We start from the raw sequence: 24,285 nt of genomic DNA, 5'->3' as shown, positions 1-24,285 counted from the left end.
TGTATGAAAGTTCATTTTGCTCTTGGTGTTGATATTAGTGTGACGGTGCCATTGAATGCTCATTTTCATATGCGTTGGTGAATATATTTTTTGAGAGGAACTAATGAACTGATTTCCTGGTCAAGAGCTTCAATTGTTTTTATTAACTTGAAATTAATGTGGTCCCTAGCACAGACTGGAGAACAATGGTCTTATTTTCTCTTGTCCTTCTGTGAAATGTAATTAATTTCTTCAAATAGCTTGAAAGGGCTGGGGTAGAAAGGAAATAAAAGAGAAAATTCTAACCAATTTGGTGCAACAGAAATGAGATGATATTGTAAGCCTTGTGACGTTTTCTATAATGTTATCTCTTGCCCAGAATGAGGGTTGGGAGCTAATAAAAGTAGAAGGAAACAGAAGTTCAGAATTAGTTGCAGTATCTGGCTCTGCTAGGGGAAAAAGTGTTGTGAAAAGACAAATACTTTTTCCATCAGGCTTTACTGTTTTTCAGAGTTTATGCCGCAGGAAAGACACTTTTTGTACCTTGTACATTTTCTGAAGGTTTTTTGCCTGCATTTCTTATCTTGACTAAAGGAGACATTCAATGGTGTACTAGAAAGGCGCCTGGGAAAAGATCTGAATCTTTACAGGAGATACCTTAAACCCATTATTGAGTAGGGAAGCACAACAAAAATATACCATTGGAGCCCTTGAATGCTCCTCTGTAGTGTGTGGCACAGGAAATTGCCAGATACAAATACTGAATGGGAAATCTGATGTGTGGCAATGTTTTCCACGCATGACTCCTTACTCTCTTTTTGAGCACCACCCACTGTGTACAAGAAGAGATCAGCAGTCAAAAACTTTCATGAATTTCTAATTTCATAGTAGCTATGTACTTTATCCTGAATTTATTCTAAATAACAGCTGAATTACTTCTTGTAGCATGTCTTTTAGGTATTTTTACCCATCAGAGCCAATATGAAAAAATATGTGAAAGCTAAACTGCAGTCTAGACACTGATTGAAAAAATGGAAAAAAGTAAATATTTTTAAAGGGCTACAAAGATAGATTAATGATCCTATGTGCAACAATTAAATTCACCCTAAATCTTCTTTGTTTTTAAGACAAAGGAAAATAGTTTAGGTCTAAGAAAGATTTATATGTGACTCACTCAAATATGATGTCTTGCTTCTGCTCTTCTTGTTTGGTTTTGTTACATGAGATCTAAGGAATCACAGAGATGGCTCAGTTACTCAGAATAACATAATGGATAGATAGAAATTTTCTGTCCGATGCATAAAATTTGTCCTACTGGAGAGAGCAAATGGTGTGGATCAGGGTTTTGTCATTATGTGAATATAATGCTTTGAATGTGGGTGTAAGAATTGTTCAGAAAAAATTATGCTCTTGTTTATATTTTCTGGATTTTATGTTTTTATTACATGATTTAAGAGATCAGTTATGTGCTCTGTTCTGCTGGTTTTGTGGGTGCTACAAGTCCCTTCCTTACTCATGACTGTGATGTTGGTCCCCTAATTAGGGGCTACACCCACGAATGTGCAGCACTGGGTCCACTTGAGGAATGTTACAAAATGCTATTAGTAATGTGGAATACTGGTGTTATTTCACCAAGAAAATAGTACTTCTTCCTAAGAAAACATGATGTTGAATCCATGTGAGTTAAAGTAAGCAAATTTTCATCTTTGTGAAATGTCTTCTATCATAACTGGTTCCGTCCAATTGTTGTTAGTCCTGCTGCTAATCGATTATGTGGGAAACAAGATTAAGATTTCCAAGATTCACATTTTTGTCATGGTGTATTCTTCCAAAACATTAGCTACAGATGATACAGAAAACATTTCCACTCTCTCATGTGTAAGAAGGCAGCTTCTCTTGTTAGATCTGAGTACTTGCTCTCATTGCACAATTACTCTGGGGAAAGGTTGAGAGGAAAATCAATGCATGATTTTCAGTTTGATGTTATCAGCTGTGAACTGAATGCAGATGTATTGCAGGTAGCTCTAACTAGACAAAGACCAGTGAGTAAACCTAAGAACCATGGCATCAACATGGTGATATAAACCTTTGTTTTCCTGCTTCCATTCAGGTGAACAGCAGGACCAAACCACTTATCTTATTCAGTGACTTCTACTTAAAAACAAAAACAGGCAGAGTAAGGACCTGCAAACTGAGAAGTATGCATTTTTTTGAAATTAGTTTAGTGCCATAGTTGGATGAAAAAATAGGTCTTGTGTCTCATTGCTTGGGAGGTTAGTTTTTTTGCTCATAAAATGTTAATTCTCTCCTAAAATCAATGGGTTTCTGTTTCTGAATTGCTTGGTTCATAGCATCGACTCATGCCTCAATATCTTTTTGTATAAATGGCATTAGCAATAGTTAATTCAGTTTTTAAACAGCTTTAAAACCTATGCATACAACATGTCAATGGGCACAGGTAGGTAGTTATCTTGCCCCCAGGTAGTGATTGAGGCACATGAGCTGGGTTTTGAGAGGTGTGTAGGCTGCCCTTTGCAGCAGAATTCGTTAATGGAATTATGCTTATTCTCAGACAAACACCTTTCCCTTTCATTGTGATTTCAGCATGCTGCTCCCCACATCCACATGACTAATGGGAAGGCCTTGCAAGCCAGTGCAAGTGCCATTAAGACCAGCACCATTCCAGTGATCAAGAGACAGAGGCAAAATTGGCTTGATGCTTCAGATGATGGTTTCTTTATAGCTACAGAAGAGACCAGGTAAGAAAACATGAAATCTTAGCAGGGAATGAGGCTTCACTGCATACGTGTTACTGATCCACTATTTCAACAACAGTTTCTGACATTATTATCTGAGGTTGCATTACAGCAAAGAGCCATGCTTGACACATGCCAAACTTTGCATTTCCTATCTACTAATATTATCAGCATTTCATTAATAACACTTAGTGCTACTTCTTTGTGGCAAAGATTAGAACTTTTAAATTTCACTCATTTTAGTTCATATACAATGAGGTTTAGGGCACCTCTGACCATCCAGCAAAATATAAACGCATCTACAGTGTAGGTTATCCTCAGAAATTTTCAGAACCTGAAAAATAGTGTACAGCAGAGAAATATACAGCTGATAGCATCTTTTCCGGGCTAGAAGTTGATTTCCTTTAAAAGCAACTGAGATTATAATCTCCTTCAACCTTTCATTTACAGATTAATTGGTAAAATTTAACAAGCTTTTGCTTTCCCCAAAAGTGCTTGATATCATGGAAGAGTCACTATTTTTCTGGAGGTTGCTCTATTCTGTTCTTGTCTTCCCCTGTCTGGCCCTTCCTTGATTTAATTCAGACTAAGACAAGAAGTTACAGTCTGTTTTTTGATGTGTTTTTTTTTTTTTTTTTTTAAGGGCCTGTTATTTAAAAACCTTTAATATCTTGCTTAATTACAGCAAGTAACATCAGACTGTTCCTCACTTCTATGATTATTTCACAAGCCTAGAAAATCTGGTAGTTGAAGAAAAATGTAAATAAGAAAAAGAAGGAAGAGAAAGAACATATGGAAATATAGAGATAAACATGGAAAATATGCACATTTAATCCTATTAATGGCAGATTCAGTTAGGAAAGTTAACATACTAGCACATGATAATCTGGTGGCTATTTCAACATAATTCCTTATGGCACTTTTTGGATTTTTTTATGAGGAACAATTCAGAGAGAGTGGTAAGAGGCTGCTGAGCTGATGAGTTCTTAGCCTTCTGATTCCAGCCCAGATTGATAGCATTTTGAGATATTTGATACAAAGACTTCAGTAATATCAGACTAATCCCTAGCAATTGGATCCTGAAAGTGGGACTGATTACCTTTTGAAGTTTTGGAATTTTCAATTTAATTTTTCCCCAGTTTTATAGCGAAGTGCCTGTCAAAGGATGAGAAGAGTCTTACATAGGCAGTGATCTCTCCACTGATCTGGGAGGCAGCCCAGACAACTTTCCTGGACTAGACATTTAAAATGTAGGTGGTTGAAGTGTAGTGGGATGAGTCCTGGATTTGCAAATCACTCATCTGTGATAGCTCTGCTTGTTCCCATCCTAGGAAATCCCCCTCCCCACTCCCAGGGCTGCAGACCCCATGCCCAGGCCAGGGAGAAAGCAGAGCTGTTTCTGGCTCTGTGGCCAGGGTGGGCACAAACAAGGTTTGTCCTCAGTTAGTGCTCAGCGGTCTGTGTCTGCTCCTCTTCTCCAAATAATGGACAGTTCAAAGTAACACTTGAAACCTCCTGGTATGGGGAACAGAGGGAAGTTGGACTTCACTGAACTCCTCAGACAAGGAGGTGCCTGAACATGTGCTGCTACATCACTCTGGCAGGTGCAGGAGCAGCACAGCAGCGAATGCTTTTCAGCCTTTGAAACTCTATTTCACATGACATCCGTTCCTTGTCTTTCACAGAGGTTTTCCATTTTTTCTTTTGTTTTTTGGCGCTTTCCTGTTCTCATACCATCTCCATTGACTCCTTCCCTCTCATGTGTCTCCTTTCCAATTCTTTCCTTTGATTCCTTTCACCTTTACTCAGTGATTATTTAAATCTGGGGTAGCTTGTTCTCCTCTGGGCTCTGCAAGTCTCCAGCCATTTGAGCTCCAAGTGGAAAGCCCTGCCTGGTTCTGCTGCTAAGAATGCCCCAATGTCCAAGAGAACAAGTAAATGCTCTGTTCTTTGAGGGCAGCTGGAGACAGACAGCAGTCTTTGCCAGGCAGTGATAGGAGATCACAGCTCAGCACTGCCTGGACAAAGTTGGATGCAATATAATTGCAATGGGAAGAGATGACCGGGGAGGAGATGTTTGAAAAAGCAGCACAAAATTTACCCAGTCCTGACACAGAATGAAAAAGAAACCCCACAAAAAAAGCAACAAATAAGAATAAGCTGCCAGGGAGCAGCCATTAGGTTCTGAACATGTTCTGAACGCTCAGGTCAGAAATAATCACGCCATCTAAGGTCACCACTGGTTCTTTAGGGAACTTTTTTGTACTTCATCAGGATCCAGTCTGTTTTATCATGTGAATTTGTTCATTAAAAATACATATGAGAGAGACACATGCTAATTACAGAAAAAGGAAAAATATTTTTCAGTGTAATTGAAGTCTGCAAAAAGCAAATATTTATTAGTATCGTTTGCAACAGTCCACAACAATTTTCATTTCTCTGTCCTAAAATATTTTTTTTGGTCTAGTGAATTAATGTTTAAGATGCACATTTCCATAAAATATCAAGCAGGGAGTCTAGAGGGTAAATTTTCACAGAAATTTAGCTTAAAAAGCCAATAATAGACTGTTGATATTTGTGGAGGAAAAAAAAAAAGAGTAATAATATTGCTCCTAGACTAAAACAGGTGGCACCAGTCTATTTCATGCTAATCAAACCCAAGATGCACATGAGAATTCTCAATTTTATTATTTATCAATAGATAAGGTAAATATGTATTGTTATCTATAAATATTATTAATGTTATACCATCATTATCTATAAATATCTATATAAGGTAAATATCTATTATATATTTATATCTATTTTTATTTATCTATTTATAAATATCTATTTATTAAATATTTATCACTCAGTTGCAGAAGAAATCTTATTAATATTAATTTTAATAATCACCCTTTCCTCTCTGAATTTAAGCAGCAGTATTATTTCTGTATAGCTCTTTTGTATCTAACTGCTCAAATATTTGAGATATTTGCACCAATGGATGTGAAATATTAAGAGCAGTGAAAATAACTATGGGAATTATATATCATCTGAACTTTCCATGGTAACCCTTGGAGTTACCCTAGAATTTTAGGGCAGTGCCCCTCTCTCTACACTTAGGCCGCAGTTCAACAATGACTGCAGGTAGTCTTAAAAATTAGTGTGAGCTTGTGTATCGTGGAAACACAAGAACTGGAGTTTGCATCTCAAGTTGAACATATTTTTGGGTGCTAATCTGCCCTTCTGAGTAGAACAGGAGTGTATCCTATATCAGTTGTAATGCACATCCTCATCCATTTCAGCTTTGTTTTTGTTTTTAAGCTGTAGATATTTGCAAGCCATTTCCTGCCCCATTGTTTATCAGTTTCTGCACATCTGGGAAAAAATAGCAGCAGAATTCCCATTTGTGTTTCCCACCTTCCCAGCCCGATGCCCCTGCAGAGCTGGCTACACACTAACACGGTGCTGAGCCCCAGTCCTTGCAGCCCACGGCCGCTCTTGGGGACAGACAGGGTTTTTCCATCCGTCTGCATGTTAGAGCCTTGAAGGGATCACCCTCATGAGTTTTGTTGTGTCTGTATGTGGATGTCTTCTGACTACTGTCAGCGTGCTCAGTGAATTTTGCCAATGAATACAGAGGTCCCCAGTTCTGCTGTTTCATCTCTGGTGACAACCTGCACTCTTCATTCCACATCCTCCCTGGTGCCTGTGTGAGACCAGCTCCCATGGGATTTCCCTGCCCCTGATCAGACAGGCTCATAGCAGGGATTAATCAGGCAGAAAACCACATGGCAGTTTGAGAACACTTACCTTTTGATATTACATGGTAATTTTATTGACCTTTACTGGATTTAATATTTTTATATTTTTCTTTATTTGCATCCTCTTCAAATGAAAAAGAAATTCCTATTCCCTATTGTAAAGTAACTTGCTCAAGATTTTATTCTGAAGTGCAAATCTGTTTACACAATTCATTGAAAAAGTCACTCTTTAAAGAGCCTCATGTTTATCACTGCTCACCAGAAGAGTGTCCTTACTTTTTTAAAATATCCTTAGATATTAGTCACTGGGATTCTCCTAGCACTACGCACATGCTTTAGGATAAGCCAGAAGTCTCCTAATTATGAAGTATTTTATTCATTTCTTTGTACTAAATCAGCTTTGCTATAAGGAATGTTTTTGGGTGATGTGGATTCTATTGTAGGCCCAATAGAGGTCAACAGAGAATTACCATATGGTGAGGAACTAAATTCTTTATACAGAATTGCTGTTCTGGGAGTTAATAATTGAAAAAAATTTATCATTATCATCTTCAGAACCTTAGTAAAATGTAATATATTGGCTTAATATATCTTGAGTTATATATGATATAAACATAACCTTTGAATCAAATTAATAATATTACTGTTGAACCATTCAATGTCAAGGGGAATATATCTGTTGATGAAAACTTTTTCTCACCAATGCTAGGTATGCAGTGTGCCTCTATTTCCTATACACAGGCTCTGTCCCTAACAGAGTGCATGTGCATGCCAGTGATCACACTTGTGTAGGGACAGCTAAAACACTGGCTGGTAAATGAATTGATTTTTTTTTCAGCATTTGCATTATAAGAAATGTGTGGAAATGTTTGGCTGCCTGCGCTATAGCAGCGGATTCTATGTGCTTCCCCTTCATGGGCCAAAAAGCATATTTGCATATAGATCTGCAGTTGAATGACTCAATGCTTGTTTCCTTTCAGTGCTGAAGCAGTTAGAAACCTTCTCATGGTAAGTGCAACTCCATTGGGAATGAGTTAACTGCAACTGCTAAAATTAGAACCTGATCTTTAGCTGGTACCAGCAGACATGGCTTCCTTTTTTTGCTGATAAAATGATTTGAGAGGCATCCCTGTGGCAGCATTATAGAGGCAATTTTCTTATCCCTCACTTCATGTTCTGTCTCCAAAAGGCAAAATCTTCCATTGATTTGTTGAGGTGCTGTGTAAGGATATTACAACTGCTGTGATAATTACCTGGTACCACTCATTTTTATTTATGCATGTCTCATAGCACACACAAAAAAAGCTTAAAATCTAAAGTTGCATGTGGAGAAAGAAGAGAATGTGAGGCTGACAACCAGCTGCTGCAGAATGCTGAGTCTTGCTGTGCTGTCAGTGGTCTGCTTCTCATGCAGAAGTGGGGGAGAGCCACGCTGGTGCCCATCACCCTTCGTGCTCCTGCACGCGCTGCTGGCCCTCTCTGCAGTGCAGCTTTGTCCGTGGAAAACCCACCCTGTACCTGGAAACACAAACTGAAAGCCTGCTGGAACCAAAGCCCAAGTTAAGAGTTGTGGGAGACCCGCCCCTGCCCCCTCTCTCTCCCACAGGTTTTAATCCAGGCTTAGGCAAGGCCATGCACAGTGCTTGAGTTGCAGCTCGTTGCCAGGAAAAAAGGGAAAACTGGGGGAGTAAGGCTTTGGTGCCTGGGGTCTGCTACACACTGCAGAGCTGCAGGTCTACATCTGAGCCAGAGTTCAGTGCTAACTGTTCTGCTCCTCCTTCCTCTTCACATGTGCAATTCCTATCACACAAATGTCCACGGGTATGTTTACTCTTTCCTTTACAGTTAGCCCCAACTGTGCAAAAAAAATTGTGTGTCAAAACAAAAAAAGGTGGTTTTGGCCTTTGATTTTGTAAAGATGAGGCACTTTGATTTGATCCTGGTTTTGAACTGCACCACACTTGGGTACTGGGCATGGTGTATTTTCATTTCTTACCTGCATGGCACCATGGCCTTTAGACCCCTGTAGTCTAGTCCTGTAACCAGCTGCAGGAAGATGCCTGGCTGCACTTGGAGCATCAGCTGCAAGCCTGACAGTGGGATGAACCAGCTCTCTAACAAAAAACCATATCAGCCTCCAAGGATGTAATTTTCCATCTCCTTTACTTCTGTTGTATTATATAGTTGTCATGCATCTTGAAAAGCAGGGATTACAGAATATATCCCTTAGAATTCCATTTAATCCTTGCTGATAGGATTGCAAATATCTTATTGATTGACCACGTCTGAGTCCAGGTGAACTGACAGCTCTCTCCAGTCTGTGACAATACTGGGTGTGAAGAATTTGGGGAGGAATTGTCCTTGCTACAGCTTAGGAGCCATCCTACTTGGTTAACTTCCATTCAAAGCTGTTATATGCTCATGAGAGAGCATAACAGTTTCTATGAGATGTTATTTTGATCTTATTTCGTGTGGTCTATTCATGAATGCTGTGCACTGTTCACATCTTCTAAGCCATACTTTTCTGAGCCCCAGCTGAGGTACTGTGGTATGCAATCACAAGCAGCAGTATAGAAACTAGATCGTAATCTCTTACCATTCATTTCTCATTGAGCAGCTTTCACAGATCTAAAGACTTTTTTTCTTTCAGTATTCACCTACATGATTTGTTCCTGTTGGACCCTTTATAGTACCTACTAAATCACAGTAGCACTATTGTGATAATGCAAATGTTTGTTTTTAAAAGCAGGTTCATTCCATGGAACTAAAACAACTCATTTGAAGAATGTGAATATTTTTTTAACGTAGGGAATCATGGCTATATACAAGGAAAACATGTTCACAAAAACCCCTCAGAGCTCAGTGTAAGTTGTGCTGCTGGATAGAGCTGGAAGATTTGAAAAACACAGACTATTATGGGGTTTGCTTTATCAGTCTTCAGAGCAAATGGAATACAATCCAATTCTGGTTTGGAGCTGTGGATTAATCTTCTCACCGTTTAAATGGAGTTTCAGTGGCACTGCAGTAAGCTGCTTGCCCTGTTTAAAGCCACATGGCAGTGGAAGGATGTTGCAGTGCTTGGAGTCTTGCCTAGGACCTGGAAAACCATGATCCAGTTCCCTGCTTCCTCACAGACCTCCCATGACAAGTCAATCAGGTCTTTTAAGTCTGTATCTCCAAGCATTTATATACCTAACTCCTCAGACACAAAATTAAGAAGGTGCTTAAGTGCTTGCTAGAAGATTTGGAGGCAAAGAACAGGTAACACCTGTTCTGAAGAATCAGATGAAGCCTCCTCATTCTTCCAGAGCACTGCTCCACATGGAGCAGGTCAGAAGCCTTAGAGGGAATCTTCCTTCAAAGAAAACTCTTTACCTTTATTGGTAATGAAGTCTCATGGAAATGCCACCCACAGGAATCCAAAAGCTGTTGACTGAAACTGGATGATTTGTTAGTTTCAGGGTTGTCTGCGCTGATTAGTAGGTGAAAATTAATTAGCACAGAGCTTTGGTGATGACCGCAGGGAGGCTGAGGCTAGGAACAGATGGCTGTAAATGACCTAGTTACTGCTGCCTGGAAAGTCACACCTTTGGCTCTTGTGAAATGATCCTGCCCTGTTGTGAGCAGAAATTCAAATATGCTGCCTCTCCAGGGGGGCTTGGATACCAAAGTTTGCTTTGTAATTGCATCTTAGGTCAGAGCTTGAATGTGGCTAATTCACATGGCTCAGCTAAAAAACAAAGGTGCATTTAGAACGGTCACTCAGCCACTTGCAATCTTCTCCACTGCCACTGACAAATGTTCTCTCACATTCATACAGTAGGTGCAGAAATAGCCAGAAAATTTTATATTTGGGAAGGGAAATACAATTTACAAAATAAGCCCTTTTGTAAAATTTTGTTGTCTTGGGAAACTTGGGAGGGAAACAAAACCTCAACAATTTATATGAAATACAGGGACAATAAATGCATTAAGGATTGCCTTAAACATAGATGTTGCTGGAGAAGCTCCTATACAAGCACTTGACTTTTCTAAAACCAATGTTTTCTTTGGTGGACCTTCCAGACCCAATTCAGCAACGCCCTTAAATCTAATCTTGAGCTCAGTCCATCAGCTAGAGTACATCACGTAGTCCCCAATACACCCTATATGTCTGAGGTTAGATTGGGATGCCATGCATCTTTAACCTGTTCTTTTAACCTGTTTTCTTAAAGTTCTTGACAAATTTAGAGTTTCCTGCAGTATGGTTGGCAAGGTTTCAAAAGGTTTTTTTCAGAAGCTGTTTTTTGTGTTTGCACAGAGGATTTGATGTAGCTGAACCCAATCCTCTTTATCGAACGTTTTAACTGAAAGTCTTTGGGCTTAGCTTTTTGTTAGCTTGCTGCTTAGCTTTTTCCTAAATCCACATACCCAGTGGGAATGTGTCATCTTGTAATATTTGGCTGCCTTCTATTGTGGGAGTTAAAACCAATTTGGTTTTGAACAAGAAGAAATTTTTCTATAAATAAGCATCTTTGTATGGGAAGCCAATTTCTCTGGGAAACAAAGCAAAATAAAAATGCAAACTTGTTAGACCAACATGCTTAATATCAAAGTAAAGATAGAGATAACATTAATTATACAATTGTTACCTATAGTGAGGCTAGAGTAACATCAGCTTAGGGCTAAAATTAGTCCACTCTCACCATTCCTATGCATAAACCCTATTAGTTTCTCACATTAGATCTTAGATACTGATGATTGTAAACCTCAAATACTGTTCAATATCACTGTTCAGATATATTTTTCACTTTTTATGATTCCGGTGCTATGTGAGCAATAACTCATAGAAGCTGGACACACAGTTAAGAATTATTTCATCTAAAGGCAGAGAAATACACAGCAATAATGTACATGTAGGCAGGAAAATCATGTAAGTCCTGTGGTGAACACATTGTTGCTAAAGTTAAATAGCAAAAAAGATTATAAAATTGTACTGTGGTATGTTCAAAAATATGGTGTCAGTGATCCTCACATTCTTAAAATTCACACAGATCTGCCCACTAAATTTAATTTCTAAGTTGTCCTCTATCAGAGTCTTAATTTCAAATTACAGATAGAGGATTTAATTCTGAATTAGTCCATATTTCATTGTATCTATTTAATAATTCATTCTCAATACTTTCCCTGACAGTTTGGGTTTTTTTTAAACTCATGACCTTCTGGCATAAATGTAGGTAAGGCTGTGGAAAAACAAGCATTAGTTGGTCTCTTTTTGTGAAAAAAGCTTGCATAAGTAACTACACAGGCATTTTAAATATAAAATACCATGGAGAACATATTGACTGTGACTGTGAAAGTCAATCACAGAGATAACTAACAGCTCTTGTCAAACATCTAAGGAGATTTGACTGTCTGTTTTTGTAACTTGTGCTGTGAGTAGAGGCTAAAACATTTACTTGACAAAATACTATTCAAGTGTTTTTCTTGTAAAGAAAATACAGATCCAAACTTTAAAATTCCGAGGTTGCCTCTTGTTGTGAGACACCAGACAGTAATTTAATTCAGCCTTTCTCTAGCTCCACCATTTTGTAAACTTGAGTGATATTGGTGTACACCTACTCTTTAGGATGCTCTGCAGTTTTTAAATAGCCAGTCCCACAAGAACTATGAGATACTGATGTGAGAAGTGCTGGCCATAAATGCGGAGAACAGGATGAATGGCAGAAAATGAACTTGAATAGACCTTTGGTCGCACAAATATTTTTAAAAAATTTAAAAAAATCTTCAACCTTTGACATGAAAATGACGGTAGAGATCAGCATCAAATCATTCTATGGCAAAGCTTTCCTCTGTCGATGTCACACTACAGATTTCTAATCCATATTCTGCACTGGAGCTTCTGTGTGTAGAGAAATGCTGATTATGCAAGAGGTTGATGGTGTGAAGAAATGCCCCAGGGGATGGGCTTGTGAGGGAAATTTGGCTCTCCAACTGTTTCTGGTAAGACTGAATAATTTTTATTTTTCAGCCCTTCCTTAATAGCAAGTATCCAGGATGCCAAGAACCTCCTCCAAATATACCCTATTGGTACATATATTATTCCAGGAAAAGTGTATGCATAATTGATAAAATGGAAGCATATTGTCAATCTTTTTGAGCCTCAGGTAATATTATAAGCTGTAATATTGTAAATCACCGTGTACTCTAATATTGTAAATCACAGCGTTCAGGCCAAAAACTTCATTGAATAAGCAAGGTAAGAAAAGAAAGACAGAAAAAGACTAATAATATTGTAGAAGTATAGCATCTCTTTTTTTTTTTTTCCTATGAAAAATATAATAGGGAGTTTTCTGTTGTCTTGGACTTAAATAAGCATATTTAGTTGACACAATATTTTTGAAAGTTTTCCATGCAGTATTTAATGTTGCTGGGGAAATGGCACTTAATTTTTGTAGCTCAAGGCTGGAAACAGAAGTTGTATGTTCTGTACCTTTTTGACATCTTAGAGTCTGGGATAATGCTGTAATTGTGAATTAATAGGCAAGGTGTTTGGGGAGTAGTTGAGAACAACATTGTGCTCCACTGTTAGCCAGCTTGCTCTGGTGCACCTTCTCTTTAGGTTCTTGCTTGTCTCAGGAAAAATTATATGCTTCCAGGTGGGTAAATTTTTCATCTCATAGCAGGTGATGTTTAATCAATATACAGAATAGCCATCCTGCTGCAGAATAAATAGATGATTTTGAAAATTCCTCTTGGTAGAGTAGGAATTCATCTTCACCCTGCTGATATAGTTAGGAAAAATAAAGGATTTGCCTTGAAATCTGCTGGTGTTTGTGCCTGTGAGCTGTGGAAGGATTTCTGGCTCCCTGGATTCCCAGAGTGTATTGACACATCTGCAGTGATTTGTGTGTCCTTCCCAAGGAGGAGAGGTTAAGCAACTCTTTATTGGATAAAGCAGGCTTCCTGCCTTGCAGGCTCTGCAGGGTAAGGTAACTAAGGGGAGGCTAATGAATTTCAGATAAAGTGCAGAGCAGCTGTCCTGTAGCTCAGGTTACAAGTCTGTTGTAGCCTGAGCCATTGTTTTGTTTGAAGGAGTATCAATAATTTACTTTTTTACCCATTCCATCAAGCTTCCTTTGCTAGGACTTAGTAGTTCTATTGCACTCTAAAAAGTTGGATACTGGTGAAATGCCATGAATTCTAAGAGAGGCTTTTCTCCCTTCCTTGAGGGAAGGACTGTTTGAGGAACACAGCCCTGTGCATGGCTCTGCCATCATCACTGCTGTGTGTGAGGTGCTGTCCCTGCTGAGCTTTGTGAGCTCAAAACACAGGGAAAGTTCATGTTCAGTCTGTGGTGTCCATCATTCCTACCAACAAGATCATGGAGTTTTCCAACTCTTTCTACCCCTGGTAGGGCCTCTGTGCTTCTGGCTTCTGTGAGAAGTCAGCCTTGCACCCAAACGGATGTGTCACCTCTGTTGTCTCAGCAGTAGGTGACCTTAGCCTCCTGGTGCTAAATACCAAGCTCACAGGTGAACTGTGAGGACAATCTCACTGCTGATTGTTGGGATGGAGATGTACAGCACCTCTTCATAATGTTTCTTAGGGGTTAGAAGTTTTTTCAGTTCCAGTATTCAACTGAAAAATGAATAGTGGTGCTGAGAGTAGGACTTTGTTTCTTTAATTCCTTCTCTACCAAAGCACTTTAGAATATTAATGAAATATTTTCAGGGGAAATGAAAATATGGAAAAATCTATTGAACTAGTTGATTATTCCAAAAGTCATGACAGTTGTTTGCAATTAAACTCTATCGAAATAATTTCCACAGTAGATATTTCAACAGTAGATCAACCTGTTGTTCCAGGCACTCTAGAAATGCACATAAAGAGATGATTTATGCTCCAAGGTGATTTTGATTGAAATCAGCAGCAGGTAAAAAGAGACAGAGGTGGCTTTTACCATACAGTAGGTCAGGCATGGCACAGCCATAGAAGTCTGTGCTTTAAACCCTTGACCTGGGATTTCTCCTCCCAATAAAGAAAATGCTTTAACCCCATTATTAATGACCTTCTATACATACATAGTATCTATAAGCTCTTGCTTTGAAACACAAAACATGGGAGAACCCCTCAAGATGATGCAGTACTTGAAAAAATACATTATCTTAAGCTGCTTAGGAAGATCTGATGCTGTAATTAGTAACTGATGTGTCTAAAAGTTATTGTTCATAGAGAACAGTGTTCTATTGCTCCATAAATATTGATAAAATAATGGCAGATAAACACTAGCAAAGGAAAACATTTCCTTGCTAGGAGGAGAAAAATAAGATAAGCTCTTAAAACATTTAAATAATGTTGGCGTGTCTACAGCAGCACCTCTTTAATCTCATAAAGGTTATATCACTCTATCTGCCATCTGCATGGGTTTTATAATGCAGCTATGTGGCTCATGGCAACAGCCTTCCAATAGTCCCATGCTTATTAAAGTCTTCCCTTTTGTTTTTATAAATTACCACTTCCTAAGGCCCTTATTTTTAAAAGGTGTATCAGTGTCAACCCACTCCTGCCTTCCAAAACTATTTTTAAATCGTTTCTGTCATGTTGAGGTTCGCTTAAAATTGAATGCAATATGGGAAAGTTTCATCCTGAAAGTGTTGAGGGGGAAAACAAAATCTAAAGCAGCAAGCCAAAGAGTTAAATGAAATACTTCTCATTCGCACACAGGTAGAAATGTAGGAAGTGCTGTGAGTCCTTCAGTCAGTAACATGTCAGGTTTCTAAGGATCTGTGCCTACAGCTTCATCCCAGTTAAATTCTCTTTCAGCAGGCAGCACTGCACACATTATGGCATTTCACTACGTTTAAAACCTGTTGAAATTAATAAAAAGCCTATCAACTTTCTAGGATAGTACCCCCTCCTGTAATTTAATTCACTGAATAGTTAAAATATACCTCTGGATAAGAGAAGCCTTCAGAGAAATAAGTGATTATTTAATCTAATAACCACCAAGGAATTATGGTTATTGTTTTAAATACTTGTTTTTTCTAAGTGGCCTTGATTTTGCACCAAAAATTTAGATTGCACAAAATTTATATTGCCCTGGAACAGCAGCAACTTCACAAACATTTCTGTAGAATACGTTTTCTTCCTTGTTTTCTTTCTGAATGGCTCTGTGGTTAGACTGATTGCAAGTTTCACACATAATTTGTGCCAGAACACAAAATTCTGCCAGCGTTGGCAGTATTTATGCATCTAGCACATTTATGTTGCTGTTTACACTTGGAAAGTCGTAGCAGAATACTTCACCCCAATGGAGAGATTATATGGAATTTCAACTATGATTGTGCAGGAAATCAGTTTTCTTATGCCTGCTGCGGACCTGGGGGTGCTCCTTGTGCTCCCGGCAACTGGATAACAATACATTTCCACAGCACCAGTCCTTACATATGAGGATGTTGCTCAAATGTCATCAGTCTAAGAAAGACTCAGGCAAAAATATCAAACTAATTTAGGGAGAGTGAGGAAAACAAAACTGTGTCCTTGAGTTTCAGACTCTGTAGCCAGGTTTGTATTAGGTAATAGTGTATTTTTAGTGGAAACAGAGCACCAAAAGCAATTCTGGACCTTGATATTTAAGAGGAGTTATGGGCTTCTCACAAGTGCATGTATGTTGAAGGCAATTCCTCTTCCTAGGAAAAGGTTTCTTTCAAAACAAGGTTTGTCATCTGCTGAAATATCAGCAGGCATTTGCATGCAATTAATTTCTTTCACTGTGTAACTTCTTGCATAACTTGTATTTATTTAATATTGCTTCTTAAATCCTGTTGGTACAGTTGATAAGACCAAAGTCAGTGCAGTCATCACAACTGTGAGTCCAATGCAGAGGAGGCAACATGGATGCACAACAGTTTATATATAGCACACCGTAACAGTCTGTATCAACAAACTTAAAGCAGGCAATGCCTTCCAGTCCTACCAGAAAAGGCTTGAAAACACAGTCTTGACTAATGCCAGTTGGAGGCCTCTCTTTATGCGACTCAAGTTTAAAAATTGATGCTGTTGTAGTGTGTGGCAGAATTAGAGAAGGGAACTTTGAGTCAGCTTTTGCAAATGTGAAATTTTGCTCCCAGTTATTCTATTCCGGAGAAATCTGGACAGAATAGATTATATAGGATTGTGCTTCACTTCAGCAGATGGTGAGTTACATGGAACACACTTGGATCCTGAGAAAGGGTTGGTTAATTGTAATGACTCTCCCAATTAAATTTAAGCATGGCATAAATGCCCTGTACAGCCTAACTATTGTTTCTACCCATGAGGTTCCAGTCTGTGTATGAAACTTGAACAGGGTCAATTAGGTTTTCATCTAGACCTCTAGTAAGGCTTATGTACATTTCCATATTTCCCTGACTATGTGCCAAGGGTTTTGTGTATCTTTATCTGCAGCTACTATATGAAGTGTCATGCAGACATAAAAAATGTGTATTATTCCTACATTACACCAGTACATCACATTTTACCTCAAAATGAGCACAGTGGGCTTTACATACTGATTCCCTATTAAATATTTAGCTCATTCTCATACCTTTGGTCTCAAGAAGACTGGAAATTCAAAGCAAATGCTTTAAAATACTTTTGAATTAACTTTTCAAGCCTGTAATGCATTATGCTTCAAGAACTAGTACAAAAGTCAAAGAAAAAAAAAAGGGAAAATGGCAATTAATCTGTCCTAACAACTGCAAAGGATGTTACCAACGATACAGATATTAAAGCCATTTATTGCCATTGCCAGATAAAAGCTTGATGTAATTAAAACATATGGCTGGTATTAACTGAAAGAGGGACAGGAAATTGAGCATTAAAATTGACTCTGCCCTTAGTTCAGTGTATCTTTGAGGGAGGGCAATGTGCTGTGAGTGAAAGGGTGACAACAATTTTATCTTTGAATATCCTGTCTTTTGTCAGCTATTATTGCAACCTGCATGTTCAAGTGTTAAAAAGACTCTGAAGAATTATGAAACCTGATGAATGTGTCTCAAAAGGCTAGACTGTATTTAGATGCTAAATTCTTCTATAATTTTTGCAGTAAAAAGAACGGTTTTGGCTTTTAAAAAATGATTGTTTAAATATAACATGTAATGCAGTCAGTGGAAATTTCCATTCTTCCAGTTCTATTTCTGAAAGGCTGTATCCCAGAAAGATAATTTCTGGAAGCATTTTCACAATTCTGTTTAAGCAGAAGTGCTGGATTGCCTTTTAAGAGTGCCTAGCAGATTAGTTTTTTCTGACAGTATATAAAGCTAGTTTCTTTTATACTCAGTGAGGAGTTTTCTCTGTTTGTTGCTTGCTTGATAAAATAATGTAATGATCTTTTTGTCCTGCCTTTCTTTGTGTTGGTTTTGAACTAGTGGTTAATGGGAATACCTGTATCTTTTACTTTACAATTAGTCATTATTTTGTATGGACAGTAAAATCTCAAATCCTTTACTGTCCTTACATGTAGTGTCAGCTGCAAATTACTTTCATAAGCAGGAACCTCTAGGCAGTTTATAAAGTTGCCTTATTAAAAATTCAGCAGGGTAAGCAATGATCTGATATTACTTGAACCTTACGCTTCTCAAATGATTAATGACCACATTCTGTAAACAAAGATAAAGTTTTGCAAACAAATACTTCTGTAAGGTTTTGTGGAGATGGTCCCCCTTAGTGATCGGTGGGGGTAATAGCTATTGTCTATTCACATGAATTCATAAAGCCTGGCTATCTCATTATTTTAGATAGAAACATTTCTGCCAGTCTAAGATTACATTTCTATGCTTTTACCATTCTGGAAGATATGCAGTATCTTTGCAATCAATTAAATATCTTTTTTTGCCTAATTTAAGATGACCATATAAAGCAAATACTCAAGCAATAAATTTCTTTTCCTCAGTGGCATTGGGTGAAAAGCTGAAACCGAACTTTCTGGTGATTCCTCTTCTTTTCTTCTGTTTTGCTTATTGCTGAATGGTGCCAAAGCCTAATTTGGTATTCCAGGACATGAAGATATCCTTCTTTCAAAATGGAATACATCTCTGAACCTTTAAAATATATTAACCAAAACAGATGTATTTTTCAGGCTCCCTTTAACTTCTAATAGCAGAGTATATTCTTCTGCTTTTTGCATGTTTGGTTTTTCTCCCCCTTATGTGCTCTTCTGTGGACCAGTTAACATGGAAGCTCACATCCCTGGGGACCACTCAAGCTGTAACTAACTAGTAGCAAACTAATGTTTGAAATTTAATATACCAATCGCTATTTTAGAATTCAATAGAATTTATTTACAGCTGATCATGTATTTTCAATGTCATGTGCCACCATTTTTCAGTTTCAGAGGTAACAGCCCACTTAGATGAAAGGGAAAAACCACTCCTTGAGTTACCATCTCAGAACCTTGATACAGGTAGGCACCTCATCACCCTGTAGTTTGTAGGTCACATTTTCAAGTCAAAAAGTTTGAATTAGAAAGCCTGGTCTCATTAAGTATTAGAGGCCTCAGTTTGCTTTAATTCATTTCCATAAGCTCAAAATCCCTATAATTTGTAAAACTACCAAAACAAAGGCTGGGATTCTTCAGTAAATTCAGAAAATAGGTCATTTTCCAGCAGCATCTAATGTTCAGGTCTCTGCCACTGAAGATGGTTCTTGGCATACTCTGTGTGTGCCTTTTCTGATACCATACTCTGGATACCCTCAGCATTGTGGTTATTGACTTATACTAGTAAAGAGACAGAGGAGTTGAAACATAACAAGTATTTATGCCTCAAAATTAACTATCCTTGGATAGTTAGGATTACAATACAAACAACATGGCCACCTGGAGTTAATATGTTTCATTTATCAGCTGAAAGTCAAAGGTGAAAATGAATTTACTGCCCCTGAATGGCCCTAGTAAAAATGCCCAGAGCTGTGGGTCATGTGTTATCTGTGGAAGAGGTACAGTGTAAATAACAACAATTGCTCCCACCTTTACAGAGATAGCATGGTCATTGGGTGCTAACACAGTCCTTTCTCCTGTGGTCCTTCATTCCACTACCGATATCACATGTGAGGATTCACTACCTGGCATTCTGGCCCAAGATTTCATGTAATCAAATATTATTATTCAAGTATTATCTGACACCAATTCACTTTTTGATGAACCATTATCAGACAAGTCTGAATCATCAGTTGCTGGACAGGGCTGACTCTTGTTGACTGCAAGTCTCTTTTTCCATGAACTAGCCTCCCTGCTCTGGTAAGAGTATTTGTTATGTTTGTTATTGGCTCTTGTGCAGTCTTCTGTTAAAGACTGAGATTTATCTCTTCTGTTGTCTCTCTCTTCCTCCCCTCCTTTCCTCCTTCCCTCCTTACAGAAAAATCCGTAAGAAGTTCACCAGGTCACAGCTGAAAAGAGCTTCCAGAACACCTTGTTCTCCGATCCTTGCAAAGACAAAGTCTCTCATGAACTATAGGCAGGCCCCAACAGAGCCAGGACCCATCATACACTGAAGATATAACAGCATCAGCACCATAATAATGTCAAAATCATGTCTAATTGTGAATCCAGACGTAACAGGACTTCCCACATCTCTGTGACAGAAATGTTGTGTGGACATATTGTGGCCGGGTTCTGTGTTCTGGGCAGGATCCAACAGCAGCCCTTGTTTTCCCTCATCTCTGCCAGGGCTACTTCTGGTTCACTGTACAGGCCTATCCTGGATTCCCTCTGTTCCCAGACAACGGTGTTGGCTGGTCAGGGAGGGGCAGTTTGCACTGCTCCCACTGAATGAATGCAGAGTCCACCCATCACATTTGTCTATGCCTTCTTGTCGCTCAACAAAAAATATGCAGCTTTCAAAATCATTGCAGTGTCTTTAAAATGGGATTTAGCCTTGAGGTGTTGCATTTTCAAACAGAACTGCAAACTTGGAGTGTTCTTATTTTTCAGTATTGGCTTGAGTCACCTTGGGTTTGATTTTCTATACTGAATGTCCACAAGGACAAGGTATTGTTCAGCAGTTCTGAAACTTAGACTGAATTAGGAAATGTCCATCATTAGTGTCCAATTTTGAAAATGTTGGCCATATTAGCTGTGTTTAAATCCTGAAAAGTATGATGTGTGACAGTAAATATCCAGCCAGACTAGGTGCATGTGTAGGAACTGGTCCCATTGTCTCTGTATTTGAAAACATCTGCCTATTTCTTTGGGTATTTTTTGCATTTCTTGAAGCCTATTCTGAATAGTGAAAACCAGCAGAACACCATTCCCAGAAGACATGAAGAAACAGTTTATTTCCTATTAGTAATGTCTCTCCACAAAATAATTTCTACATTTTTATATGTCTGGATAAAGAGGTCTTGCAGAATGCTTTGAATTCATAAATGTAAGGCTACAGGTGGATACTTACCATGGAGAGATGATGTGCCTTTTGTAACTTCTTGTAGGAAACTGTCAGTCTCCCTGAAGGTGGGAATGGCAACAGAGGCAGGTCTTTTATTTCTACTCAGGTACTTACAGGTGAACAATCTCTGCCCTACTTTAAAATCCAGAGAAATCCAGTGTGGAGCACGGCTGTGTGAACCTAGGGATATATCAATCATCTGAGGCAAGTTGTCCTTCAACAGGATTGGATTCCATATGGCTTTAAAGATGTGGTGAGACACTGAACACATCATAGCAAACTGAGATGAGCTTCAAGACTTTTTTTTTTCTCTCTCTTTACCAGATAGCTCCAACAGCATAGTACAGATGTGAGGTTTTCATCCAGTTGTGGGCATGCACCCAGCTTTGTGGTTAGAAAGACAAGGATGTAAGTGACATCTCATGCTTCTGGGTGTTCGCCCAAAAATTATTTCCCCCCATGCATTTTATTGTTTCAGTCTGAAAGAGCATCTGTGATCTCAGCCTAAAACTAGCCATACTCTCCATGTAGGATTTTTTGAGCTCCTAAGACAGTGACCCAGATGCTTCCTCAAAGAAGAAAGCACTCTGACCTCTTGAAGGGACTTGCTGATGATTTTCCATAATGATGGATACAGGTCTTGTCCACTGTCCTTCACCAGCAAGAAAAGGATGGATACCAGGAGAAGTTGATGACATGGAGTGCTTGCTCCTAGTGCCCTGAACATTTTAGCGAATGTCATTGATTCAGATTCAGTTGGAGAAGACCTGGGATTCATCTACCTACAGTACTTTCCAGTAGCCATTGAAATGTGCAGCTCTAGAAGTCTTCTAGGCACCGGATCTGCATTTTCCTCTAAACAGGAGGGCTTTTTACCAGATAGCTGAATGGAGACAACCTACTCTTATTAGTAAGAATTGCCTTTATTAACTGCAACATATGGAAACACCTTCTGTATAATAGCTTCCTCACCCATTAGAATAAAGAGAACATGATTATTCAGCAATCTGTTTGACTGAAAGTATGAAAAACATGAACATAACGAGCTTTGTCTCCCTCAGACATCACTGAAATCACACACAGCAGACTCATTTTCCAAGTGTTGTTAGCTGTAAGGTGGTAGATTTTTTTACCCTGCCTTATTAAGCCTGTACTCAAATGATTTCTTTTAGTCAGTGTGCTCCAGTGTCTAGACAGTATTTTGTAGAATCTGTGTGTTCCTGCTTTTGACAAAAAGTATTAGTATCTGTAATAGTCTGATGTGGAGTCATTTTTTGTTCTTTCCCTCTGAGGAGAGAGTGCCTGGTAACACAGCTAGCTGTCAGCAGCCAGCTGCCTGGTACCATTATCTTTTGCATCAAATAGCCAAGGTAAGGAAGAATCCTTTGCAGCTCTAAGCTGAGGTGCTTCCTCTGGATACACTGGAAATAATCTTCCACCTCTGCCCAGCAGAGCCATTCCCCAGGCCACAACAGCCCAGCCTTGGGGTGGGTAAGGCCTGGAGGAGACTGATGGCTGGAACAACTTCTGCTCTGTCCTTCAGCAGTTCTGCATGCAGCTGCAGAGGGACATCCTCTCTCCTACACTGCCCACAGTGCACAGAGAAACGGCACACCAGGCATTGCACCTTAGCTTTTACCTGCTCTCTCCTCATCTGTCCCTCAAGATGTTCTCCAGAGATGGATGCAGGATTTACCCGTGAATTTTGACTGAGAGTGTAGATGGAAGATGTGCTCAAATTGTGTTCCTCCTGCTGGGTTTGGGCATAATGATTTAAATTTTTGTAGGAATTGTGAAACTCCTCATCACAATATCATGCAATTCCATGCTTTCTGTTGAGTTAAAATATTTTTCACTGGCTGTGAGCGAAGATGACACATTCCTCTGTAAACTGAAACAGTATATCCACAAAAAATCGGAGCTCTGTACTTCTTTATCAATCTTCCCAAGTTACTTATTTTAAAACCAGCCAACATATATCAGTCATCAACAACAACACTGAGTATAAGGACAAGAAGTTTGGTACTTGTCATGATATGAGAGAATCAAGGCAGCAACAGCACTGCATTTACAATATGATTTCTTTTTCTGTTAGCTAAATAAGAAATCCTTCTGAAAATTTGCCTCTCTACTTACAAATATGGGGCTAAAAAAACATGTGAAATGCACAATGTCTTTGTGTCCAGAGGCCTCATGCAGAATGTAGGAGGATTTTTTTACTGTTTAAAATGTCTATGTTGCCATTTTCAACTTTATAGCTGCTCTGCTTTCTTGAAGTACTGTGTGTACTCTTTTCAGATTATTTTTTAAAGGCCCCGACTTAGTGGTGGAGATTTGATTCTGTAGGATGGTAAAGAATGTTTTGAAATACTTGAGATTGCCTGAAATGTGCTGGTCATATGAAAACATCTTTAAAACTGGTATTTTGATTAAAGGTAAATATAGCCTTTGTTTCTGCAGTCCAAGCCTTGCAGCATATTATGAAAAACTGGGAATTGGAAGTAAAATGTAGAACAAACAAGGAGTAGAAATGGTGAAATGGAGCCTGCACTTACATAATGTGCACTTTTTTTAGTAATCTAAAGTAAGATTTATTTTTTTTAATAAATATAATTTCAACAGAGATACTTTCCTAATTATGAAGGCTTAAATAAAATGGAATGGCTGCACAGTAGTTTCTGATATAGTTACAGTATAACACGCCACAACCTTTTGCAGAGAACAATTATAGTCCTTCAGAAATACTATATTACTGGACACAGTGTCTTTATGTATGTGTACTGCTATGGAATTGTTAGAATCCTTTGGAAATTTCAGCAAAATAATATTCATTTTTCATTTTCCTTTGAAGCTTCTTTATGTAAACCTGTGTCGTCATAAGCCAGAGGAGTTGTCAAAAGATCTGAGTTTATATAACTGCATAGTGGATTTTTTTGGAGTAAGTCAGGACTTTTTTATTCAAATGTTGCATGTTGAGGGAGGAAACCTAATTTTGGAATACATGGGTTTTGGATAAGAGTTTTGAGGTTGTACTATATAGTGATCAACAAATTTGCAGAATATGCTCCTGTTGCTCATAAAGATTTAACAGTTGGTATTGAAAAACTGTATTGATTAAATAAAAAAAAGTAAAAATTAAAGAGTTGTCTTTTAAAATTTCTGCTCTTTAGACTAATAGTGAATTTCTCAATGGAATGGTAAAACTGGGAAGCTCAGTGTTGGGTGTTTGAGAATGTGGAGCACCTTAGAATGAAACAGTACTATTTGATTTGCATTAAAGTGTCTTTGTGTACAAACTCTGTGACTCTTGGCCCTTTTTGCAGGAAACAAAATTTCTACATTGGTGTTTTAGAGTAGACTATTGAATAGTCAAAAGACTGAAGATTGGTGAACTACATG

At 38.4% G+C, this 24,285-nt stretch overlaps 1 protein-coding gene across 4 annotated transcripts in view; it reads left to right on the top strand.

The window, feature by feature from the left end:
* MTA3 (metastasis associated 1 family member 3) overlaps positions 1–24,285 on the top strand; it is a 153,698-nt gene that overhangs the window by 113,350 nt on the left and 16,063 nt on the right. For 2 of the 4 annotated variants that reach the window (XM_063152093.1, XM_063152091.1), the window contains exons 18-19: positions 2,584–2,738; positions 19,858–24,030. In XM_063152093.1, coding sequence (XP_063008163.1) covers positions 2,584–2,738; positions 19,858–19,993 — 291 coding nt within the window. In that variant the 3' untranslated portion in view covers positions 19,994–24,030. Of the gene's footprint in view, positions 1–2,583; positions 2,739–7,461; positions 7,490–19,857; positions 24,031–24,285 lie in introns of those variants that run through there. The other 2 variants (XM_063152094.1, XM_063152092.1) reach the window with 2 other exon arrangements.

Source organism: Melospiza melodia, chromosome 3 (assembly GCF_035770615.1).
Source record: "Melospiza melodia melodia isolate bMelMel2 chromosome 3, bMelMel2.pri, whole genome shotgun sequence".
NCBI classification, from domain to species: domain Eukaryota; kingdom Metazoa; phylum Chordata; class Aves; order Passeriformes; family Passerellidae; genus Melospiza; species Melospiza melodia.
The sequence above is the reverse complement of the archived record's forward strand: the minus strand, read 5'-3'. Positions and strand labels throughout refer to the sequence as shown.